This window comes from Scleropages formosus, chromosome 19 (genome assembly GCF_900964775.1).
Source record: "Scleropages formosus chromosome 19, fSclFor1.1, whole genome shotgun sequence".
Lineage (NCBI taxonomy): Eukaryota > Metazoa > Chordata > Actinopteri > Osteoglossiformes > Osteoglossidae > Scleropages > Scleropages formosus.
In genome coordinates, this window is record NC_041824.1 from 10,431,545 (window position 1) to 10,455,402 (window position 23,858).

At 39.9% G+C, this 23,858-nt stretch overlaps 1 protein-coding gene across 2 annotated transcripts in view; it reads left to right on the forward strand.

The window, feature by feature from the left end:
* The window catches only part of impact (impact RWD domain protein), a 40,626-nt gene extending 19,167 nt beyond the window's left edge, over positions 1-21,459 (forward strand). Inside the window, exons 9-11 of one of the 2 annotated variants that reach the window (XM_018748007.2) lie at positions 2,554-2,644; positions 10,154-10,288; positions 19,312-21,459. In XM_018748007.2, coding sequence (XP_018603523.2) covers positions 2,554-2,644; positions 10,154-10,288; positions 19,312-19,371 — 286 coding nt within the window. In that variant the 3' untranslated portion in view covers positions 19,372-21,459. Of the gene's footprint in view, positions 1-2,553; positions 2,645-10,153; positions 10,289-10,413; positions 10,840-19,311 lie in introns of those variants that run through there. The other variant, XM_018748009.2, reaches the window with a different exon arrangement.
* The last annotated feature ends 2,399 nt before the right edge of the window (positions 21,460-23,858 follow it).

A 23,858-nucleotide genomic window follows, 5' to 3' on the forward strand; every position in this document is an offset into this window, starting at 1 on the left:
GAGGTGAAGTGGCTGCATTTCTTAGCCTGGTTCTCAGGGCACCACTGTGTAGGTGGGTTTTTCTTTCCAGCTGAGCCACATTTAGTTAATTACAATTGGTGGCAGTTTCAACTTAAATAATAATATAACTTCTGCATCATTATTAATTTAAAAATTTATTTATGGCCAAGCCGTGTGGATTATGCTTAATGGTTCCTCGGTATTAATAATTAGCACCAGGATTATTTATTGGTTAGAAAATTGGATCTGTGTTTGGTTAAGAAATACATATAAGCCAAATTTAGGTATGGGAAATATATTTTCCTTTTTTTTTTTTTTTTTTACAAATGAATAAACACATTGTCAGAACCGCTTGTCCCATACAGGGTTACGGGGAGCCAGAGCCTAACCCGGCAACACAGGGCGTAAGGCCAGAGAGGGAGGGGACACACCTAGGACAGGACGCCAGTCTGCCGCAAGGCACCCCAAGTGGGACTTGAACCCCAGACCCACTGGAGAGCAGGACCCGGTTCAACCCACTACGCTACCGTGTCCCCCACTATGAATAAACATGTAACTAAAAAAAAGTCCATGTTGATATTTTACTGAGGCAAATGTTCCAAAGAAGCCTAAATTACTGACCTGTCTGGACCAAATATCTGCGCGTACGTATGTGGTCTCCAGGACTAGCTGTGGGCACCTGTGCTACAGTCAAACATTTCCTTAGCACTGATCTAAGGTGTTATACTATGGTTAGGTGCTATAGCAGTTGTTTTGGGGGTGGTGTTAATTGCCATGTGATGATAAAAGGACAACATAGATTTTTGTGTACCCAGAATTCCTTCCCGCTTGCTGGGTTTACTGTGGCCATGCATGTGTGCAGACACATACGGAGCTGTGGTCAAAGCAATTTATGCTATTGCACCACATTTCTCCAACTCTGTTTGCTGTTTTAATTGCGCTCGGCTGATTTTTGAACTGAAAAGACATCGTTTTTGAAGCTGCAAATTGAAGTGGGGGAGGAGCACAAGAACCGCAGCAAATCGGTGGAGGACGACAGCTGATGAAATGCTCAGATCAAGGACATCCTGGTAGAACATTGTGTTCTCACCTCTTTTTTTTTTTTTTGGATGTTATGTGTAAACTTGCTGCCTCAATCAACGGTGTGAGGGAGTGAGACAGGATTTTGGTCTGGCCACCGGAGCTAAAGTGATTTCCGAAGGCTCTGAAGGACTGCCAGCAGGGATACATTACCGCTCTTGCCATTGGGGAATTCTTTGTACCTGGCAAACTAGACTATCTCCTGCATTTCAGCCTCTGGACCCCACCGACCTGTGCGTCAGTGCTAGGCAACATTCACGACCTAACATTTATCAGTCTTCAAGAAACTGGCAAGTCATTTGGGAGCAAGATCCGGCTGGTGTACAGCTCAATATACAACGTTCATGATTTACCAGTTTGTTGGGTGCTCCATGGATAATCTCTTAAATCTTGAAATGATGCTATCTCAGTTCACTATGTCTGCTTAATCTTTCCCATGGATATGCTCTTAAAGGGGCTGTGATTCAGGTTGGGTTAGTGCTTGTAATCTCTTCAGTGTGAATATGGATGGAGTGGCTCCTTTAAGAGAAAGGTGCTGTGTGCTGCAGCAGGTGTCAATTACTGCACCGTGTTCCCAGTCCCATCTCAAGTCTGCTGTAATGAGGGTTTCTATGTGGTAACGAGGGCCGAAATCCACTCTCGGGGAATGCGGCCATCCATCCGTAGCCCTGCCATTGCTGCGTCTGCTGCTGTCAGTGAACCCCACCATCACCTGGATCACTGCATGTATCTCACATTCTGTCTGGAGGAAGCCAGAGTAGTTCTGCTTGTCATGACAGTGGAACAAGAAGACCTAGATAAAACGCAGTCGTTATGTGTATGGAAGTGTGCTGGTTCTGTCCGTGAGTCAAAACATCACCATTGTAATTGTGCAGACATCAGATGATTTGTAATATCTTTTAAAAATGAAAATCTCAGCAGGTCATATATATAATATATATACACACGCGCGCACACACACACACACACATATTGTATATGGCAAGTGTGTGTATTTGTGTGTGATATATAAACTCACATGTATACATATGGCTCTAAATATATTAGGTACACACACATATACACAGTATATTTATTTAAGCCAGGAGTTCTTAACATTTTTCATGCCATGGACTCTTTTGGCGGTCTGGTGAAGCCTGTGGACCCCTTCTCAGAATAAAGTTTTTGAATGCATAAAATGAAATCCACTGGGTTGTAAAGGAAACTGATTATATTGAAATATATTTATCAAAATATTACTATTGCTTACATTCATATTTGAAGGAAATGCTACATTTCAGCTAGAGGTTACTGAAAATAACTATGTAAATTTTTTTTCTCATCCACGTTCATAGACCCCCTGAAATCTTTGGGGTTTGTGGATCCCAGGTTAATAACCCCCGTTTTAAACTATCTGAGCGGGTAGCCATTTTTCTGCATTGAAAACAACATGTGAAAAGATACAGAAGGTGTTGTGTGTCTTCACACCTGCAGGATATTTTGCGAGGACAAGCACACATTCCTGCAAGACTGTGAGGATGATGGAGAGACAGCGGCTGGGGGAAGGCTGCTGCATCTTTTACAGGTATCAAAACCCCCCATCTCTCTCTCACGCACACACACACACACAGAGCCGTACACCTGGAATAAATGAGTCTGTAGGTCGGGCAGACAGTAGGCGGAAAAAACAGCTGTTGCTTGGTTGAACGAAAGCAGACAAAGTAGCAGGATTAAAAAAATAGCTGAAAATGATTGATTTGATGATCTTTTGGTGTATTGATCCATGACCTCCTGAGGTACAGGTGTTCCAGTGGTTTAAATGGGACTGATAGTGATGGTTTGTGCCAGTAATGGAGATGGTCACTATGTTGCTGTTCTTTAAGTTCCTCTGCAGTGGGAATTTTAAATATCCATTAATATGGATCATGCTCATGTTGATATTCATTTTTTGTATTTCCAGAAAACAGATTTTTTTTTTTTTTTTTTTTTATGCATTACAACAGGCCACTAGAGTGTGTTACATGCTTTTTGTGTAACACATGCATTTCTAATAACTTGGAATAGCAGGTCTAGTTGTTGGATTTAATTTTTGGAAGCAAGTTGTTTTTTCTTTTCTAAAAAAATGTATTAACTCGTTTCAGATGGGATAGGTACTGCTTTATACCTGCTGGTTAGTGTGAAGTGCATACTTCTGGTAGCTGGATTTGTTCCTGTTCCTGATTTAGAGCAGCTGTCCTGCTTTTCAAACAGCTGTAGTTAAGGAATGAGGGTCTCTCTGCCTGGAGGCCCTTACCCAATCTCCTGGAATATGGCCGTATATAATTTTTCATTCACTTACTCCATATGGTCATATGATCATCTGCTGGGTTCTGAGGTTGGATTAGAGAAGGTTTGAACCCGGGGTGGTGCCGCATCCTTGGAGTGAAGGGGACGGAGTCATCTGTCACACGCCCTCAGATTGATCACATTTTAAGCATCATTTAGCCGGCCAGTGTGCTGCCCATCTAATGTGCTTAATTAAACACAGTGAGTAGTCCGATAATCTGTATGATTCAGAAACAACTACTATCCAGAGTCCTCAAGATATTTTGTCTATTAACGACGGTAAGTGTAACGTGTCGCTGCATATGCTTGCGTATGTGTTTCTACCTGTTTGTAGGTGTTTGTGAGTGTGAAAGCAGGCTTCTGCATATGCATTAGTGTGCGTGTCAGTTGAAACAGCATGCTCGGCGCCAGTAACAGCAAGCAGGTACGCAGGCTGGCTCTCGTGCCTGAGCAGCCTTTCTCCAGCGGAAGCGCCTGACGCCTGTAATCAAGGGTCATGCTGGCTGATGGCAGGGCACTTGGTCTCACACTCATCCTGGGAGGAGGATTTTTTCGTCACAGTGGTTTTCTGTGAAGAACTGTCCTAACTATCTGTCGTGTGGGTGCGTGGGAAGGGTACGCCTGATGGTGGAGCTGTCACTAACAGCCCATTTCAAGCAAAACCCCATTTCGTTCTGGTTACCTTTCATCTCAGACTGTCGTTGGGGTGTGTGCGGTGAGTCATACGTCCTTTTTCTTTTTAAATGGACGCTGCACGCTAAATCTTTTTTTTCTAATCCATTTGACTGTAAAGAAATTTTTATGAGTCCATCTGTAGTTACTTCATATTGACAATATGTTAGCCCTGTGATGTTCACGGAGTCCCTTTCAGGGTGTAGAGCTGCAATGCGAGGGTTTATCACAGCTCACCGATTGCTGCTTTTTGAAGTCAGTTTTCATTAGATTGTGACATTTAAATTGACTAAATCGCACCTTCAGCTCTACTGTTGTTTGCCCATGGAGTGCTGTTTAGTAAATGTCTGAAGCGGGATGCTATAATTTTAAATCCCTGAAAGTAAGAACCCTTGCCATGTTGAAAATCTGCACTGATACTTCAAAGCAAGGAGGTTAAATCTTTAACCCAAAATTGATGTCCCAGATGGGACCTGTTAGACCCAGGAGAAAAGTACCTTTAAAATACACTAGTGAAATATTTGTATTTGTACTAGTCTGTATTAAAGGGTAGAATTGTAAATTGCTGTGTATAAAAAGTTCAAGCAGAACACAAAATAAAAAAATAATGTATTCCTGCCGTATTTCGCCTTTCCATCTGTCTTTCAGGGTTGGCAAATTTGTAAAGAAGGCAGAGTTTGTTAGTTATTAGTTAGGAACAACAACCAGGATGAAAACCTTGTTGACCAATCATGGAGTGGATGATGGCCCAACAAAGGGGATGTTATTTCTCAGATGAGCTTAGTTTCGCTTGGTCTGCAGCCAGCGAAACCTAAATGGGCGGCTTGTCGAGATGTGCAGGGCCTTTCACGGTGCCGAAAGGGAACAACTGCGTGTGACAGAAAAAGAACAAGCTGTGTCGTTAGCTGAGATGCAATTATGTGCCCATTATTATGTAAAATCCCCCATGTGGGTAGGTTCCTCCACCGGCTCCCGATTGCGATCCGCCATAAAGAGGCAAGCGGAGCCATCCTCTTCTCCTGTACCATGTTAATTCATTTTCCACTTGTGCCTCCCCCAATAGCAGGTAATTACACTGAGGCCCAGCCTTTCCTGTTAATCTTACTCTCTTTTTTTCCCGAGCCCTGCGCTCTGTCGCATTCCGATTTGGCTTTTTTCACGGCTGAGTGTAATTCTGATGAGGGAGCGACGGAGGCACGGGAACGAATGGGGACCAGGGGCAATTTCACAGCGTGTGTGTGTTCTCGTACTTATTTACATGACAGCGGTGCAGCAAGAAGATCGGGATAATTGTGCCTTCGTTGTTTGCGAGGATAAGTGCCAAAGGAGTAACCGCAGACAATAACATAATGAAATATCAGCATAATAGAACAACACCAACAACAACAATGCAAGTATTTGAGTGGGTTAAATAGGTGTTTAGGAATATTATTATTTTCTTGCTTATCTTACATGCTTACCATCGCTTACATTTACAGTCAAATTTTACCCCGTGCTTGCAGGACTGGCACAATGAGGTGGTGCACAAAAAATGTGTTTTATTTCATTTGATCTAGCAAAACTTGCATTGTGGGCAATAATGTAACAGTGCTGTGGAAGTACACTCATCCTTCATAAACCCAGTCCGCAAGAAAAAATAACAAAGGTTGACAGTGTTTATCCTGTTTCCATACAGCGTCTATATTATTCACTACTGCAGCTTTTTTTTCTGGAATGTGTTCATTTTACTTCCACTGGGACTGGAATGTTATTCTGTACATTGATATTGCCACATGTATCAGACCTTTTGGGACGGAGATACTTGGCGTCTGACAACCGATGGACAAAACAATCTGGCTATTTTCTGGCTAAATCTAGTGTGTGAAGTTCTGAATTAATCCAGAATCCAGATATTCTCTCAAGCGGATTATTAACACTCCAACACTCCTTTCAAAATCAACTATTATATGTTCTTCCTACTTTCTCTCTATTACTTTGGCAGAACCCAACTAATCATAACCTTAGACAAATCTTAATGTAAAGCACAACTGAAATAAAAGGTTCAGAACTACCATTATTTCCTTTATCTCATACTTTTCTCCAAAGCTACTTAGTGTTAAAGTACTTAACTATTTACCCATTTATATCGCTGGATATTTTTACTGGAGCAATGTATGGCAAGTACCTTGTTCAAGAGTACTACAGCTGGAGGTGGTAATCAAGCCTGCAACTTTATAGTCCAAAGGTAGTAGCTGTAACCACTACATTACCCACTGTCCCCTGGTATTTATTTATGCTTTAAATGATTTACCCATTTACTGAACTTGGGTACTTTTTTCTGGAGCAGTTTAGTGTTAAGTACCCTGCGCATAGGTACTACAGCAGAAGTGAGATTTGAACTGTAAACATAATTATTAAGTCAATTAAAATAACTAAGCTTTTATAACATGAAGAAAAATAAAGTCTAAGATAAAAGATAAAGTCTTGATTTTGTGATGAAATGATTGTCTAGCTTCAGCTGTTTGGTAGTAATGCAGCACAGCAGTTTTAACCACATACTATCAGTGTGATTCACAGAGTGAAAGACACAGGCAGTCATCTTTTGAACTTTTTTATTTCTATCATTTACATCCAACAACTAAACAAATTCCAGGATATCCTCCAGACCTCCATGTCCCTGAATTAGGAGCAGTGCAAATTTATTATGTCATTAAAATGCCAGCAGGAAATAATTTTTGTCACAAATATTTTAAAATAAATTGATTTTAAAGTAAATTATCTTTGTCATGTTTAGAAATACCTTTTGTTTTTGTATCTTTATGCATTTTAAATGACAAATTTTAATCTGGAAGCTGATTTCCCACCCATAAGAAATACATAATAGTTTGACCTCCTCAAAGCAGTAATTTTCCTGACGGGGTGATTTCAAGGAAGAGGTTATCTCATTTATGTGACGGACAGGTGTGCTTATGATTTTTGTAATATGAAACCAAATTCCACACCTTTGGAAAGAATTGCTTTTCATTTTATTTTGAACTTTGCTGCAAATGACGCAGTATTCTCTGTGCTAAATTTATTTGCATAAATGTTCTCCACCACATCTGATTATGATATGGGAATAAATGACAAGGTATAGCTAGGGGGCGCGGTGGCGCAGTGGGTTGGACCGGGTCCTGCTCACCAGTGGGTCTGGGGTTCGAGTCCCGCTTGGGGTGCCTTGCGGCGGACTGGCGTCCCCTCCTGGGTATGTCCCCTCCCCTTCTGGCCTTATGCCCTGTGTTAACGGGTAGGCTCCGGTTCCCCGCGACCCCGTATGGGACAAGTGGTTCAGAAAATGTGTCTGTGTGTGACAAGGTATACTTAAGTAAAACCAATAGTACGTTGTTGTTGTTATTTGTTTAGCTGACACCTTTGTCTGATGTGACTCAGTGTCAGGATTGTTCCAGTGTATTAGTGCTTTTGAGAATATAGGATAGCAATCACACGGTAAGAGGCTGAGGATTGCAGACGCAGTTGAGCAGTTGTGAAACAAAGCCACGTATTGGGCAGGATGTACACAAGCTACAGTTTAATGGATGGCTTGCGTCAAAGCCGTCTTTATATAGCCGTGGACGCAGCAGAGGGAGGACGTTAGGCGGGGAGATGCTGTCATTGTACCGTGACTTTAAGTGGCAGGCAGGGTTCCTGTGAGAAGCCATGCATGTCCACATTCTCATGGTTTGGGGTATGATATTTAGGGATACAGTGCCTCCAGAAGTCATTGGAAACCATGACAATCTTTTGCCCCCTTTCGATAATGTAATAAATTCAGCACATTCATTATGTAAATCTATTTATTTAACATTTTCAAAAAATATACTTTTCTTACTTACAAAAAGTCCAAGTGTCATCTGGCATATAGTGTGTATATATTAAACTTAAATAAAAATTGTAAAAACTATATTAAAGTGTCAGCTAAACTGTAGCTTTTCCACAGTTTGCTGTTGGTGCTGGGTAAGTTAATGTCGCCATTTATTCCCATGTTACAATTATTATCAGATCCTGTGGAAAATATTTGTGCAAATGACAAATTTGGCTTTGGGATCCCCCCTAGAGTCAATACATTGCTGATAGGCCTTTGGCAGCAAATCCAGCTCTGAGTTTTTATGGCTATTTCTGCATGAGCTTGGCACATTTTGAATTTTTTATCATTCCACCATACAATTTTCCTCCAGTTCAGTTGGAGGGAAAGTATAAGTGGACAGCCATTTTTGGTTCATACTACAGACGTTCAGTTGGACTGAAGGTTGGGTTTTGTCTGTGCTTTTTAGAATTCTGATCATCTTGTTTTGAAGCCATTATTTTGTAGTTTTGACAGTATTGTTTTGAAGCTCTGTCCTGTTGGGATGTCTTTGCCCTAAGTGTAGATATGTTGATAACTAAAACCAGACCACCTACAAGGTTTGCCTGTATTTAGTTCTTTCTATTTTGCCTTTCATGGCAGAAAGGTTCCCAGTTCCTTCTGCTTGAAAAAAAAGCCACCCCAACGATAGAATGCAACCTACATGCATGATGGTAGGTCAGTGTTACCTGGCTGATGAGTCCTTGGGTTGTGTGAAACATAGAGCTTTGTTTTCTGGTCAAAGATCTCAACTTTAGTCTCATACAGTCTATACAACCTTCTTACAGATGTTATCAGGGTCTGTAATGTGGGCTTTCTCTAAGGTATGTTTTTTGCAGTCACTTTTCCATTGAGGCTCTATCTTTGTAGTACTGAAGAGATCTCTGGAGGGATCTCTCTTCTTAGTGGTTTCCATGTACCATATTTTCTGTTATTTTTTATTTTGACAGTAGACTTTAATGTGGGAAATTTCAGAGATTTGCCACTCTGTTTATAACTACCGCCAACTTTTTGCCTCCAGCTTTGTCTTGTTCCATGCACAGGTCTTTGGTTTTTTGTGACAGTGCAACTGATGGGCTTTGCTGTTTCAGTTGTGAGTTCTCACAGAGTCAGTAGTACTTGCTGTCCACTTATGAAAATTAACACAGGTAGATTAACACCAGTTGATCTGAATCAACACCAGTGGATTTTAAGTTGTATTAAGTACGAAAAAAAGGAACCACAGGGCCCAATGCAGATTGTTATAAAAAGGGCCTCCAGCTCTTTTCAGTTGACATCTCTTCCCATCACCTGTCATCCCACAGATTCTCCTATCACTGCTATGTTAACGATACCTCTGCTTTTCCCAAAAGGTTCAGACATTTATTTGCGATGATCCCACCTGGGCTGCTGCAACTCTCTCCTGTCTGGCCTTCTGGTATCTGCCATCAGAACTCTCCAGCTAATGGAGAGTACTGCTGCACAAGTTGTGTTTGACCTGCCTCATGCTCCCATGTATATCCCTTGTCTCTCTCCATTGGCTTCCTGTAGCTGCTTAGATCAAATTCAAGACTCTATTTATGGCCCTCAAAACTATCAACAGATCCACTCCCCGATATCTATAAGACTTGCTACACCCCAGCCAGGTTGCTACACTCCTCCACCTCAGCCCGTTTTGGTGATCGCTCATACAAGAGATCCAAAATCATAAGCATGAAGGTTTTTGGTTCTGGGTCTGATGTTGTGGAATGACCCCTCCTTCTCACTAATTTATATACTGTGACATTTCTAAGAGTTGCCGTTAACTCGATGGCACTTAACAAAAACAATAATTTCAGTTGACTTTGACACAGCAAAATAATGAGTGAGGGTTGACTACTCTGCAGGTGTTTCTGTATGTTATATATAAATTACAAAGCAGCAGTGTCCCCCGGTTGCCCTTCTCATTAACTGAGTAACCAGGTGGTATTTAGATTTTATACGGTAGCACAGCAGCAGGTTCCCCACTCAGGAGCTGTTGCAGTGGGATGTAGGTGCTGAGGATGTGGGAGGGCTATGAATAAAACAAATACATTTCAACATCTGTCAACTGTTTTGCCCCAGGTGCGTGACTGCAGCCCACAGTGGGTCATTGGCCCACCGACTGCGTTCTAGTGTGAAAGGTCACCGAGAGAGTGGGATTGTGGTTTGTCAGTTGCCAGCGGGATCATTGAACTTGCCCTACCCCCACTTCTTCTCCTTCTCTTTGCCTTCTCTCAGATCTTAGATGTCCGGAACGTGATGGTTGTTGTGTCCAGGTGGTACGGAGGTATCCTGCTGGGGCCAGATCGCTTCAAACACATCTGCAACTGTGCCCGGAACATCCTTGTCCAGGAAGGCTATACTGAGTCTGCGGTAAGGGGTTTTCTCTGCACTTACCTGTAGTAGGGACATGGCAAGTTCTGGAAGCCAAGCTCCTGAATTTCGGACCTGGCAAGGGACTTGTCTAATTTCTATACTTTTGTCACATTGTCCCACAGGTTCACTGTTTACGATAATAGGCCCATCTCTGCAGTTCATCTGCCACTGTCTGACATTTCCCTCCATTTATTGCAATTAAAGTCTGCTCGAATGTCATTGCCACATTGGTGCCATCCCCCATCAGTTAGCGTGAGGGAGACTGTCCATTATTGTTTGCAAAGTGCTTGTGTACATTGTGCTGCGGGGACCTTGCACACCATTTGATGAGGTGCTGTTTGAGCCGCAGTGAAAGGGAGCCGCTGTTCTTGAAGTCTGCGTCTCTGAAAGATTAAAGGTGAATCTGTTAGATGGCTTGGAAGATCATCTATTGTAGAGACACTCCACTCTAATTTACTTCCGAAGACAGAGGTTCCCTCTTCTTGTCCTTGCAGGCCACAGGGTATACTGCTTTATTTCCAGCCTGTCTCTTAATTACTCAGCTATGATTGGGGTTTTAATTAATTTCATTGCACAACTGAAATCAAATTAAATGTAATGCACTACTTGAGAACTCACTTTTATTTTTCTGCTCTGTAAAACCAAGTTAAGTACTGGAAAAACTGTTTCATGTGTATCTGTGCTAATGAAATGTTACCCTCATTCGATTATTTGTGAAACTGAAACAACAGAATAATGTTGGATTTTATCTAGTTTATGATTTTCCACATCTTAGTTGTTCAGGGAGTAGTAATGAGAGTGAGTGAGTGAGTGAAATAATGTTTTTATTCATCTAGCAGCAAAAATGAAAACGATCAGAAACAACTTATTATAATCTTTACCATTATTTTCATATTGCCTAATTTCTCACATTTTGTGAACTTGTTACCATAACTATTTTCATAACAATAATATTTGCTCTGAAAAACCAGCGTTTACATCCCAGTATACTGCTGGTATTTTGTGTGGCAAGGCAGTGTCTCAGAGTATGCTTTTCGTTAATTAAAGAAATAACAGAAACACAAGTGTTTTTCTCTTAATGGAAATATCTGAGGTGCATAGAAGCATACCCACACAGAGACACACTCTGCCATACAACGGGCAGGTTGTTCTCACTGTACGGTCTTCTTGCTTCCCCTTTCCGAGGTCCTGCACCTCTGCTGTCCTAGCGAAGCACTACCTTTGAAGTCTAAGGAGGTGCATTTAGAAACACCCGTGTCAATTAGCTGTCCTTCCTAAATGTGAAAATCTTACCAGGTTTGGGCGATTTTTGTCAGTACTTGTGCTGGGAGGGGGGGTGCAAGGAACAGCAGCCGTGATGCAACAGTTCAAAGCTGCTCCGTCTCATGTTCCCTTCAGGGTGCCATCGCTCTCGGACGAGGTATCAGCAAACTTGGATGGAGCACCATTTGTCCTTTTATTATGACAGTAAAGCTAGTTTTGATGTCTGTCTGCTGCTCATTAAAACTGAAATACAGTATTCCGCTCAGCAAGATACCTGAGTATATCCATAATCTTTGTTATTATGAAATGCTTCTGTTACCTGCTGTCGCAAAGTATTCACTCATTACGACTGGTCTCCGTCCATTGAATCATACTTCAGTAATAATACAAGTTTGTTTGTTCTAGCGGAGGGGGTGCCGTGGCGCAGTGGGTGGGACTGGGTCCTGCTCTCCAGTGGGTCTGGGGTTCGAGTCCCGCTTGGGGTGCCTTGCGACGGACTGGCGTCCCGTCCTGGGTGTGTCCGCTCCCCCCTAGCCTTTTGCCCTGTGTTGCCTGGTTAGGCTCTGGCTCCTCACAACCCCGTATGGGACAAGTGGTTTCAGATGGTGTGTGTGTGTGTGTGTGTGTGTGTGTGTGTGTGTTCTAGTATTTAAGATAATGGAAACAGCTTGTTAGTCAAATGTAGGCAATATATACACACACACTATATATGTGTATATATATGTAATATATATATATATGTGTGTGTGTGTATATATATATATGTGTGTATATACATACAGTATATATATATTTTGTGTGTGTATACTGTGTATATATATATATATATATATATATATATATATATATATATATATACACAATCTATAATGTGTGTGTATATACACTGTGTGTGTTTGTGTGTGTATATGTATATATATAAAATCACTGGGTACAGGCATTTTAATACCCACCCTGCGTAACATTTTACATTTTGATAAAGCATGAGGTTACAAGTAGGGCAGTACGTAAGTATGAGAAATGGTCAGAATTAAACATCTAAATGCTTGAAAAATTATGCCATTTTTATGTAAAATTAACACAAACTATGTTAGGTCCTTTTAACCCTTAAAGTCTAAAACCACAAGATAATTAGAAAAAATTAATCGCAAGAAAATGTTTAATTCCTTGTTCCCCCCTGAAAATCTATATAGCTGCTATTCTTTCAAACCAGTTCCTAACCTTTTTTCAGTTATATCTAGAGGAGTGTACATTATTCATAAAAAACAATTCTCATGTACTGTTGTTATGGGGGTGTGGTGGCGCAGTGGGTTGGACTGGCTCCTGCTCTCCTCTCTTTTTCTTTTTTCTTCATAAATAGCACATATGATGCAGGATCTCAGTGTTCCTCTATCTAGGGAGCACGGAGTGGTGAGGCAGGGAACGGCTTTTATCCCTACACTACTCTCTGTCCCAAACAAGGCTGTATCATTCATTTGCCATTTAGCTAACACCTTTATCCTAAGGAATATACTAGTGGCACGAGTGGGATTCAAAGCCAAATCAACAGCTTTTAAGTAATTTTCCCTGACCACTACACTACCAACTGCCTCATAACCAACAAACAAAACCAGACACAAAATAAAAACATCCAAATAACAAACAAATGAAAAAGGCCTGTCAGTTCAGATGTTCAAAGTCCAAAGAAAGGTAAAACCCTATGGCATTAGTCACATTCCCAAAACTTGCTTTACTCATTTTAGCTGATTTGATCTACAGTATGTCTAACTAGGAAATGGTTCATTTAGGACACCAAAATCAGACAGCAACAAGCATTGGCTTGAACTCAACTAGTCAGTCAGCTGGCTAAACTGAATCTAATTTGGCTGTTTAAGTGGTATTCCATTACTAATTTTGACTTTGACATTCTGGTTAAAAGGTAGGCAGAGCTTGTTGACCAATTTAGTGAACTCTATATACACACACACCACACACAATTTATAGTTTGGGTAGCCAGTGTATGCTTTTGGATTGGGATGGATGTTAGATAACCCACATAACCAGACTGCCGCTTTCATTTAGATGTGTTGATGTGTGATAAGGTACAACAAGGAAAAATAGGAAAAAATAACTGTATTTAATATAAAATTTTGGAAATGTGTTCACAGTATTCAAAACCTGTATTTAGCACAACGTAGAAAAAACTTGCTAGCTTGACTATAAAATTATGAAAATGCGTTCACAGTATTCAAAAGCTGCATTCAACACAAAGTGGGGGGGAAAAACTAGCCAGCTTTAGTGTAAAATTATGGAAATGTGTTCACAGTATTCAAAACCTGCATTCAGTATTAAATTATAGTACATAGGCAATAAGTTCAGAAAAATTAGTATGCAAACATTTGTTGTAACATTGTTGTAGGTGGACATTTCTCATAACAGTGCCCTTAGTGCAGCCGCTCTTTCTAGTAAATGGAAATACATAATTCATCAAAAATTCAAAAAGAACAATAGGGATTATTCCTGCATAGTGTGACAGAAACCTAACAGAGCACAGATACTTTTTTACGACTGTACGAAAGTATGTTAGAAGTATTGATGCCAAAAACTCTGTACTCTGAAAAATGAAGTTTCTCCAGAGATTTCCTTAAGTATAAGTAATGGAGTAAAATGTAACTCATTACTACTCACCCGTGGTTACATCAGGGTTATCGCATATATTCAAATGAGTGCTCATAAATAAGAGTTTGTGACCATGAATTTAATTAATGTAAAATATGTCCCTTTTTAGTTATTTAGGAGCACAGGCAAGCTCACTGACTACTGATTTAAAGACACTGCAAAACGCGGTATTCTACATGCTTTGGGAGTTTATTTCCATGCTTCACTGGTACAGAAAGGCAGTAGCTTACCAGCTGGTTCATTTGGGTATCGTGTATCTTCATTTTACTGCAACACAGCAATATTGCAGCGCTTCAGGAGCTCAATGAAGCCTAATGGGTTCGAAAGGGTAAATTAAAGGCCTTTGGTGGACTAGCAGTGCTGTCTGTGTTTCAAACTTTGTATTGTTACCATTGAGGGCTGGGGAGAGGTGGTCTGAGGGTCCTCATGGTTGTGGACATGATTCCTTCACATGGCAGTTCAGGTTAAATATGTTTCTGAAGGTTACAACAGTACCCCCTCGGGGGCCCAGACCTACAAACTTGTAATCATAAAGTCCCACTTCCTCATCATCTTAACCAATTCAAATCCTGCTGCCAGGTTTCCGTCTAGCTGACTTCTTGTTAGGGAGACGGGTGAAGTTTAACATTAACTGTACTTAAGTACACTTTGTGGATGTCTGCCTGTTCCAATACTTGGACTGTTCTCTGTACTGATTTATTGTCTTTGCAGTTTTTCCATCATATAAGCTTTTATAATGTATATAGTTTTTTCTGCTGCTTTTACCATCTAAGGCTGTAGGGATGACTCAGTGTTTGTAGACATGGAATTAGGATTGCTTGCCTCTGGTGCGGAGGTAGTTTTTTTTTTTTTTTTTTTTGCCATGAGATTCTCTGAAGAAAGCTCAATTGCAGATCCTTATTATTCCAGCCTCTGTATAATCAGTGTCTTCATGAATTGCTGTGTAACATGCAGCTGGGGCAGCTGGTAGCACAGTGTTTAGAACTGCTGCCTTTGGTCCCAAAGGTCGCAGGTTTGATCCCCACCTACAGCCGTAGTACCCTTCAGCAGGGTACTTTACTTACGTTCATTTATTTAGCAGATTCTTTTCTCCAAAGCGACTTCCAACGAACTCTATGTAGTGTTATCATCCCACACACTTTATTCACCAAGGTGATTTACACTGCTAGATACACTACTTACAATGGGTCACTCATCAATACATATTTAAATTGCTCCAGTAAAATTACCCAGCTGTATAGTATAAATGTGTAAATAATTGTAGGTAGTTTGACATTGTAAGTCACTTTGTAGAAAAATGTTGTAGAAATGAATAAATGTAACGTACGTCCATCTGGTTTGATTCTTCAGTGATTAAACTGGAGAGTAATTCAGATAACTACTCTCGCACCCAAGTATATACAAGCGAACACTCATGTTTGCATGTTTGTCTTAGTATCTGGGTAAGGATTTCAGAATGACTCTCATATCTGTGATTCCACCCCGGTGAAACCCAAAAATCTTTGAAAGTTAACCTGTTTTTTTTTTTTTTTTAACAATGATAATTTTAAGCCAGCTAGAGACATTTTTGGGTACAACCCTGAAAACATACAAAGACATTTCCACAGAATAAAATGTTTACTTGGGTTTACTATTCCAGTGAGGCCCTTTCCTTCAAAAGCATCGCCTCAATGAATAAGAAAATGACCACACACTCACACACAAAGTGCAACCCTGTGTCTGCCTCATAGAATACCATGAACCTCAGCAAAAATAAGCCTCTTTATGATACTGCCATCAACATTCAACTTCAACAAAGGGTGCTTCAGCAAATGCATTTATTCTGCTTGGTTTTTGTGTTAGAGTCAAATCTGTTATTTTCCTTTCCCAGACTATACAATTTCAGATATGAAGTAATACAAAGCGAAAGGTCTTTTTTTTTTTTTTTTTTTTTTTTTTTTTTTTTAAATTTTATTTTATTTATTTATTTATTAAACAAAGACCATTACCTTTGTCACACTAGCCTATTATTCATTCGGTTATGGTTGAGGAGTTGTAAGAGTCTTGAAACAGTTTGTCTGGAAAGATGTTAACGCAGAAGATTTTTCTACTGTGCTGTACCTTGCTGTTTTTGTGTGGGTATCATCAAAAATTTAAGTCTCTGGTTCAGAAAATCTGAATCTTACTTGGTTAGAGACAGCTGAACAGTTCTGGGTATGTTGCCATACTGTAGCAGTTTTATAACATTAAGTACATATGTTACGTGTTGGAAGGGCAATATCTTTGCCTCCATGTAAGAAAATACTACCTCCTTTATATAGTATATGGTATCATATAGTTGTATATGGAACATTCTGGTGTTGCTAGGCTTTTTTTTCTTTTAAAACTAGTCCCATCCCCAAAAACAGGGCTGTTGCCAACAGTAACAACATTGTTAATAAGTGGTTGGAAAGGGATATTACTGGCTGAGGGATCTCTTTTAAAAACAAAAATTAAAACACAAGAAATTTCCTGCCTTTTCCAGCTGGATCTGGCAGATGAGTAGCCAATAAATAATCAGGATACGAAGGAGATTGGTCCTCTTATTTAAAATCGTCCCCCTGCCAGATGCCCCTGGGTGCACTACAAGCTGTCAGAGATTATGGAAGATAACCTTGTTGTGACAGGGACTTCGTAAACACTTCTCCTACTTTTGCATCATCCACTTCTGCGGGAGAAATGGACGAAAGAAACTGCAGTGCTGGCTTTATTAGAAGAGTTTGAATTATTGTGTCATATGACCACACAGTTGTCAATTGTAAGTCAGGCCAGTTAGATAGTGGAAGAAAGGATTGCAATCCTAAGGTCAGGAGACTTTGCATTTTTTCAAGTCCCACTGGGCGCATCATGATTAAGTAGGATGGGCTTTTCTGTAATCTTTTAGTGGAATTGAATTTTTGAATAGATGTCCAGGTATATACAGAATGAATATGCTGAATGAGAAATGAAAGATAACTTGTGGTTTAGGTGGTAGAGATTTAGCATCCAATAGGAAAGCTGGATTTATAGAGAAGAAAGTAAGTTGCTAAAGTGTGAGTTTACAGTCTGACATAAAAAGCATATATTTCTTACATTTACTTAGCAGGCACTTTTCTCCAAAAAGACTTCCAGTGAACTCTATGTAGTGTTAACAGCCCACACACCTTATTCACCAAGGTGACTTACACTGTTAGATACACTACTTACAGGGGGTCACTCATCCATACATCAGTGGAACACACTCTCTCTCTTTGTCACTCACACACTATGGGTGAACCTGAACAGCATGTCTTTGGACTGTGGGAGGAAACCAGAGCACCCTGAGGAAACCCACGCAGACATGGGGAGAACATGCAAACTCCACACAGACTGATCAGGGATCAAACCCATATCCTCTCACGCCACCCAGGCACTGTGAGACAGCGGCGCTACTTGCTGTGCCACTGTGCCATCCCATTGTAAGAAATAAGTATATTTCTTATACTTGGCTGCCAGTTTCCTCTACAGAATGTTTTAAGTGGTGTGACATAGTGCAAGCAAATACGATGGTACCTTGTTACAAAAATTTAAGTTACACATTTTTCAGTTTATTTTTTTTAAATTGTATTCCCTTCACGTCAAATCTAATTTCAAAAATGTGTTTGATAGAATGCCACCTGCATTTCTGCAAACACTCATTAGTTGGCAGCAAAATTCAGCCAGAGTGGAGATGTGGGACTGGATGAATTCACCTTGCTTGTCTCACCACAATTTATTAGTACAGAATGAGTTATTCAGTGTTTCTAGGTCCTGTTTCATGTTGCTGACATTCAGTGATCAATAACAAGATGACAAAGTTTTTATTCAGTGCCTGTTATTTATGCACAACAATTGCCATTGAATTGGAGTTTGTGGAGACTAAGTATTTTTAATTTTAATGTTGCTCAAAGTTAACAAAAAGTCTTCCATGCATAAATGTAAAGTGAAAAGCTTAAAACAAATTGAAGGTTTGTGTCTGTTATATTGTGCTTTTTTGATTCCATCGATAAAGTAAACTTATGACCAATTGCAGACAAGCTTTGCAAATACTCATGTGATGAATCTGTTCCATGCTCAAGGTCTGTTTTAAGTTCTCAGTAAAAAATGAGACATACAGCCAGTAATTAATGTCAGACACTTTTTAATATATTTTCCCGACACTATCCTCCATTACAGTCAAAGTTATTCTCCTTTCTCTGCTCCACTTTTTCATTCAAATTTTGCACCTGATGGCCAGAAGGAACATGATACTGTCTTTGCTTGTATAAAGCAGAACACGATATATTGAATAGGAGGTTGTGGAGATTATGTATTTTTTATTGTCAGTCATTTTATAGTAGACTTAATTTTAATATTGCTTCAGGTTAATAAAAGATAAAAGTGCATCAGACTGGTATCCTCTCAGTGGAGTTCCCTGTCTTTTAACTGATGTTTCCAATATTTCACGGAATCTAACTTGTGAATAAATCGAGACATCAATATTAATACGCTTCCATTGTGACATATTTGATGGCTTTACAAACACTTTGAGTTATGATCAGATGCCTGGTTCCTGCTCTGTTTGTCAGTTGAGGACTAAGTGTACTCTGTATACTTCTGTCATTGTGATGTTTCAGTGTTTCATTCTTAAAATATTATCCACTATTTTATATCACTGAACCCATATTGGAATGCATGCTTGCCAACATTTTATGTTATTTTAACAGTATTTAATGTCTCTAATAATAATTGGCCTTTTTTCAGATGTCTGCTTATTCATATCAAGTATTATCTGTAGTTAGTTTGACGCTTTCCCTTTCTTCATTGCTCTGGGTGGTTCTAGACAGGTGCCAACACCAGCAACTGAGTTTTAGCTGTTCAGCTTAATGCCTATTTGAAAAGACTAACCTTTTAAAAGTCATTCAAGAAGTGGACAGGTATAGAGCAAATTAATAATTTTATGCATTTATAGTAGCTAGAAGAATGGGGGAAGTGTTGGGTTCATGAACTGATTGGGATTCAATATGTTATTGACTCAGCTTTTGAAGATGCTGTTGCCTGTGTAGAGTCTTTTGTTATTCTTTTCGTTCATCCTTCCACCCCAGGATGAGTCATCCAAAGCCGGAGGGAAGAACAAAAAGCAGAAAAGCAAGAAGGCAAAATAAGCGACGTTGGTGAAGAACAGGAGTGGAGCTCGACTCTAAAATAAGTCCATACGCCGCTTTTGTTGAAAGAAAAATTTAGGAGAATGAGCTCATAAAATTGTCAGTGCACTGCTTTCACTTTTATATCTATTGAACATAATTGGTTAATCTGTAGGGATGCAGATGTATATCCTCTATTATTCTAATGTACTTTTTGACAATGATACGAAAGCAGCATTGCTATGGGGAAGACTATTTATGTAAAGGTGTCTCGTGCAGAGAGAATGTGACTAATAAATGTTTTTGGCATCCAAATGAAGGTTTTCATAATACCCTTTGAAGAGTGCTTCATTAACCCCTCTTGAGAAGGACATGTTGAGTTACAGATCAAGTTCAGTTAGGTTCTTGGAGACTGGGTTTTGGTCAGGGTTCATTCACAAGATTAAAATTTAGCCCAGGTGGAATTCTGTTTTTATTTCTTCAGCAATAATATGCTTACTCGAAAGGAAATTGCCCCAATTTTCATAACCATTCATATTCATTCCTCCTAGAGGAAGGAATGAATAAATATTCCACAGAGCTTGGGGAGAGGGGAACTGATTTCTTCTTTGCTAGATTCCTAACAACAGCATCCCCTGCCCAGCGATCTGGGAAATGGGTATTCACTCTAGTGAACTATTAAATAGGGGTTATCAGTGTGGATTCTTAAGCCTAATATTCGTGTACTTTTTTATTTCTTTTTAATTTTCACCACTGTAGTAATGATTGTGCCGCAGTCTCAACACAATAGGGTAAAATCAGAATGAGCATAATGGGGTGCAAGAGGCATATTTAACCAGGGAGATCTTCTTTGCCCATAAATATGACAATTGCAAATCAAAGACTTTTGGGATCTTAAGGAATTTAATTGTTTAATTATTTTTGTTTTGTCTGAGGCTTTGTTTTCATTCTGTGATTCTGGTTTAATTACAGTGTGAGATTCATGCATATTTCATTACACAAAGTGCTGTTGAACTTTTTTCTTGTTTGCTTTCTCATTTTCACTTTTGCAAATACATTGCTGCTCTAGCATTACATGGGAATACCTTGGTATTTGAGATTAATCATTTTCTTTCACCAGCGGGTCACAACAGTGCTGCGATTTCAATAACAATGCAAGTGCAGCAGTGAGCGCACTCATGTTGGCATGCTGTGGAGTTGCGGCAGCTGGCGCTCTGAGCCTTGGGTTGGACAGGCGGGCTGCTGGCGCAGGAAGGTCTTCTAGTCACGTCCCCGTCTGTGTTCCCTGGTTTCTACCCTCAGCGTCCCCTGCCTTTTCCAGCACAATATTAAATGGCCTCAACGAAGCCCTATGACAGCATGACTCGGAGGTTGAAATGGTCTCTGTTGGTCTCTGCTATTTGTTTTTCCCCATGTATGGTGATTACACAGAGCTCTTTAGCTGTATCAAGGAAGCATATTTGAATAAGCTGCTAGGCATGTAATTAGGCTACGAGGGTAGTCAGAATATGGCGTCTTATATAAAATTGAGTTTTTAAATGCAGAGACATCTAACACCTCCAGGCTGCTGAAGGCTGTTTCTTTGTAAGGCTAGAACTGTGCCATTGGGTGACTTCATGGGCTTAGTTTATGTATCTATACCATTTTTCCCCCATCAGGAGAGAGCAAAGAAAGAATCCAAATTGAACTGTCAAAGCTCTTTTTATTTCAATTTCAACATCTAAAAATGCCTGAATATCAATGACGAAGCTTCAATAGCAATATTTCTTAGAAGTGCCAAGCTAACAATTTGTTTTCTTCTAGGATGCTTGTTTCAGACTTGTGCCTTCACTTCAGCATCATTTTCTGGGCTCATGATAGGCAGAACACTGTTACATTTTAATGTTGCTATTGTCAGCTTTTTCTTTGTGTACTGTTTCTCGGCAGTGTTTTCTACCTCTGCTGGATCTTGCACAGGTTGATGGGAAATTACACGGGGATGTCAGTGTCCTTGTTTCAGTTTTATAAGCAACAAAATGATCATTTGCATGTTTTGTTTTGGTAGCATGTGGAACGCAGATGGTGGCTGGCAGTAACAAGCCATTCCCAGTGAGGTTTTGGCCATCATGTAGACTGTTCTAAATGTTTGCTGAATTTCTGAGAATAAAGGTTTCAAACCAATTATTGCTGGGGGTAGCTTTTTTCAATGTGTTCAACACAGTGCACATTGGTAACTCATATTGTTGTGGTTAGAGTAACCACCTTACTTGTGAAGACCCAAGTTCATATCCACTAGCACCACTGTCTCGCAGCACCTGGGTGGTGCAGGAGGACATGGGTTTTCATCCCTGCTCAGTCTGTACGGAATTTGCATGTTGTCCCCTTGTTTGTGTGGGATTCCTCCGGGTGCTCTGTTTTCTTCCCACAGATCAAAAACATTCAGGTGGATTGTTGACTTAAAAAAAGTAATCTGTAATCTGTGTGTGTGTGTGTGTGTGTGTGTGTGTGTGTGTGTGTGTGTGTGAGTGACAAACAGAATGTGTGTTTCACTGGTATTTGGGTGAATGACTCATTGTAAGTAGTGTATTTACTATTGTAAGTCACCTTGGATAAATAAGGTGTGGGCTGGTACCACTATATAGTGTTTATTGGAAGTTGGTTTTGAGATAAGTGTCTGCTAAATGGGGGGGGGGGGCGCGGTGGCGCAGTGGGTTGGACCAAGTCCTGCTCTCCGGTGGGTCTGGGGTTCGAGTCCCGCTTGGGGTGCCTTGCGACGGACTGGCGTCCCGTCCTGGGTGTGTCCCCTCCGGCCTTACGCCCTGTGTTAGCGGGTAGGCTCCGGTTCCCCGTGACCCCATATGGGACAAACGGTTCTGAAAGTGTGTGTGTGTGTGTGTGTGTGTGTGTGTGTGTGTGTGTGTGTGTCTGCTAAATGAAATCACTGTAAGTAGCTTAACATTGTAAGTGACTTTGGGAAAGTTGTAGCTAAGTAATAAACATTACAGTGTTGATGTGTGATATTATGCATACTATATATAAATCACAAGACAAATATCCTGTGATGGAGTGGGAATATTGTCCTTTATATTTAATGTATCTAAATTAAATGATAAATTTATATTAATTAAATTATGAATTGTAAATTATTTTACTGTAAATATGAAATCTGATGATGAACCAAATTACCTCACTTTTTACTAGAATTCTGTTTGAATATGTAGGGTTTCCATTTAAATTTCAATTGAAATCAGTTTCATTTGTTTTTTTTTTTGTGGAACACACTATCAATTTGTTTTTGAGTGCACCCCACAATAATGGAAACCATTCACATAAGTAGCACCAATCCCTCAAAAAATTGGTTTTTATGGAAGTTGTGCTGGTTGGACAGAAGAGCGTGGACTCATCTCTCATCAGACTAAATGGTAAGACCTGAGAAACCACACAAAACACTGTGTACATAAATAATATTTATGCATGTAGTGTTATCACAGTCCATTATTGCAGCTTTTTAACTTTCGTTGCTGAAACAAAAGCATCTCTGCTTTCAGACTTCTTTAATTTTCAGCTTTTCACTTTACATCTGGCCCTTTATGCATGGAAGATGGTGCCTTCGTTTGTCTCGACACATCAGGAACATTGCTTCTGCTACTTTGAATAAAAATTGTGTGAATTCATAAAGGAACACACTGTGCTTATATGAAAAGGAAGCAGATTAATTCATTATTTATCTTGGGTTTAAATGTTTCCTTTCTGACCCCAGTGTGGCACCTTGCAAATGTCTTGGATTTTAGCTTATGATCTAAGACAAGTTTCACAGTTTAAATTCTGAATGTGGTCAGATTATACATTGCTCTAGTGAGTATAGTATAAATATACAAGCATGAATAAGAAAAACATGACCAATGTATGGCCATTGTTGCTTCTACATAAGTGGAAGTTCGTGTTTAATAAAGCTGTTATGTCAAAGGGGAACACATTGGGTTTTGTGAACACAGGCATATATCATTCGAGTATCGTTTTAATTGGGCAGTAGTTTTTCTATTTATTTTTGTTGCTTAGTTGAAATTTTTATAGCTGGATACTTCATTAAAGGAAATTAAAAGGCAGGACTTTGCACAAGGGTAGTGGAGCATGGTGTGCCGTGAGACTGGAAAAAATGACCATCGGGATACTAGGCAATATCCTTAAGCCCTCCTTTCATTTTAAGGAATCAGCAGTATCTCAAACTTATAAAGCAAAGGTGTCAGCCTCAATTCCTGGCAGAACTGGTTTTCATTTCACCTCAATTCCTTATCTTAAGTGATCCAGTTAATAGTTAATTATCTGTACTTTGTACAGAGCCCTGCACATCTCCCCAGGAATACAGCAATTAAGTAGAGAGCATTTCCCTGAGTATACACAGCAAAATAACTGCAGTCTTCAAATGTGCACCGAAATTGAAAAAAAATATCAAAATGGAGCTAAAAATTTGTGAGGAAATTGACACTAAATAAACAAAAGCTGCAATTCATCTGGTTCACAGGAAAAGT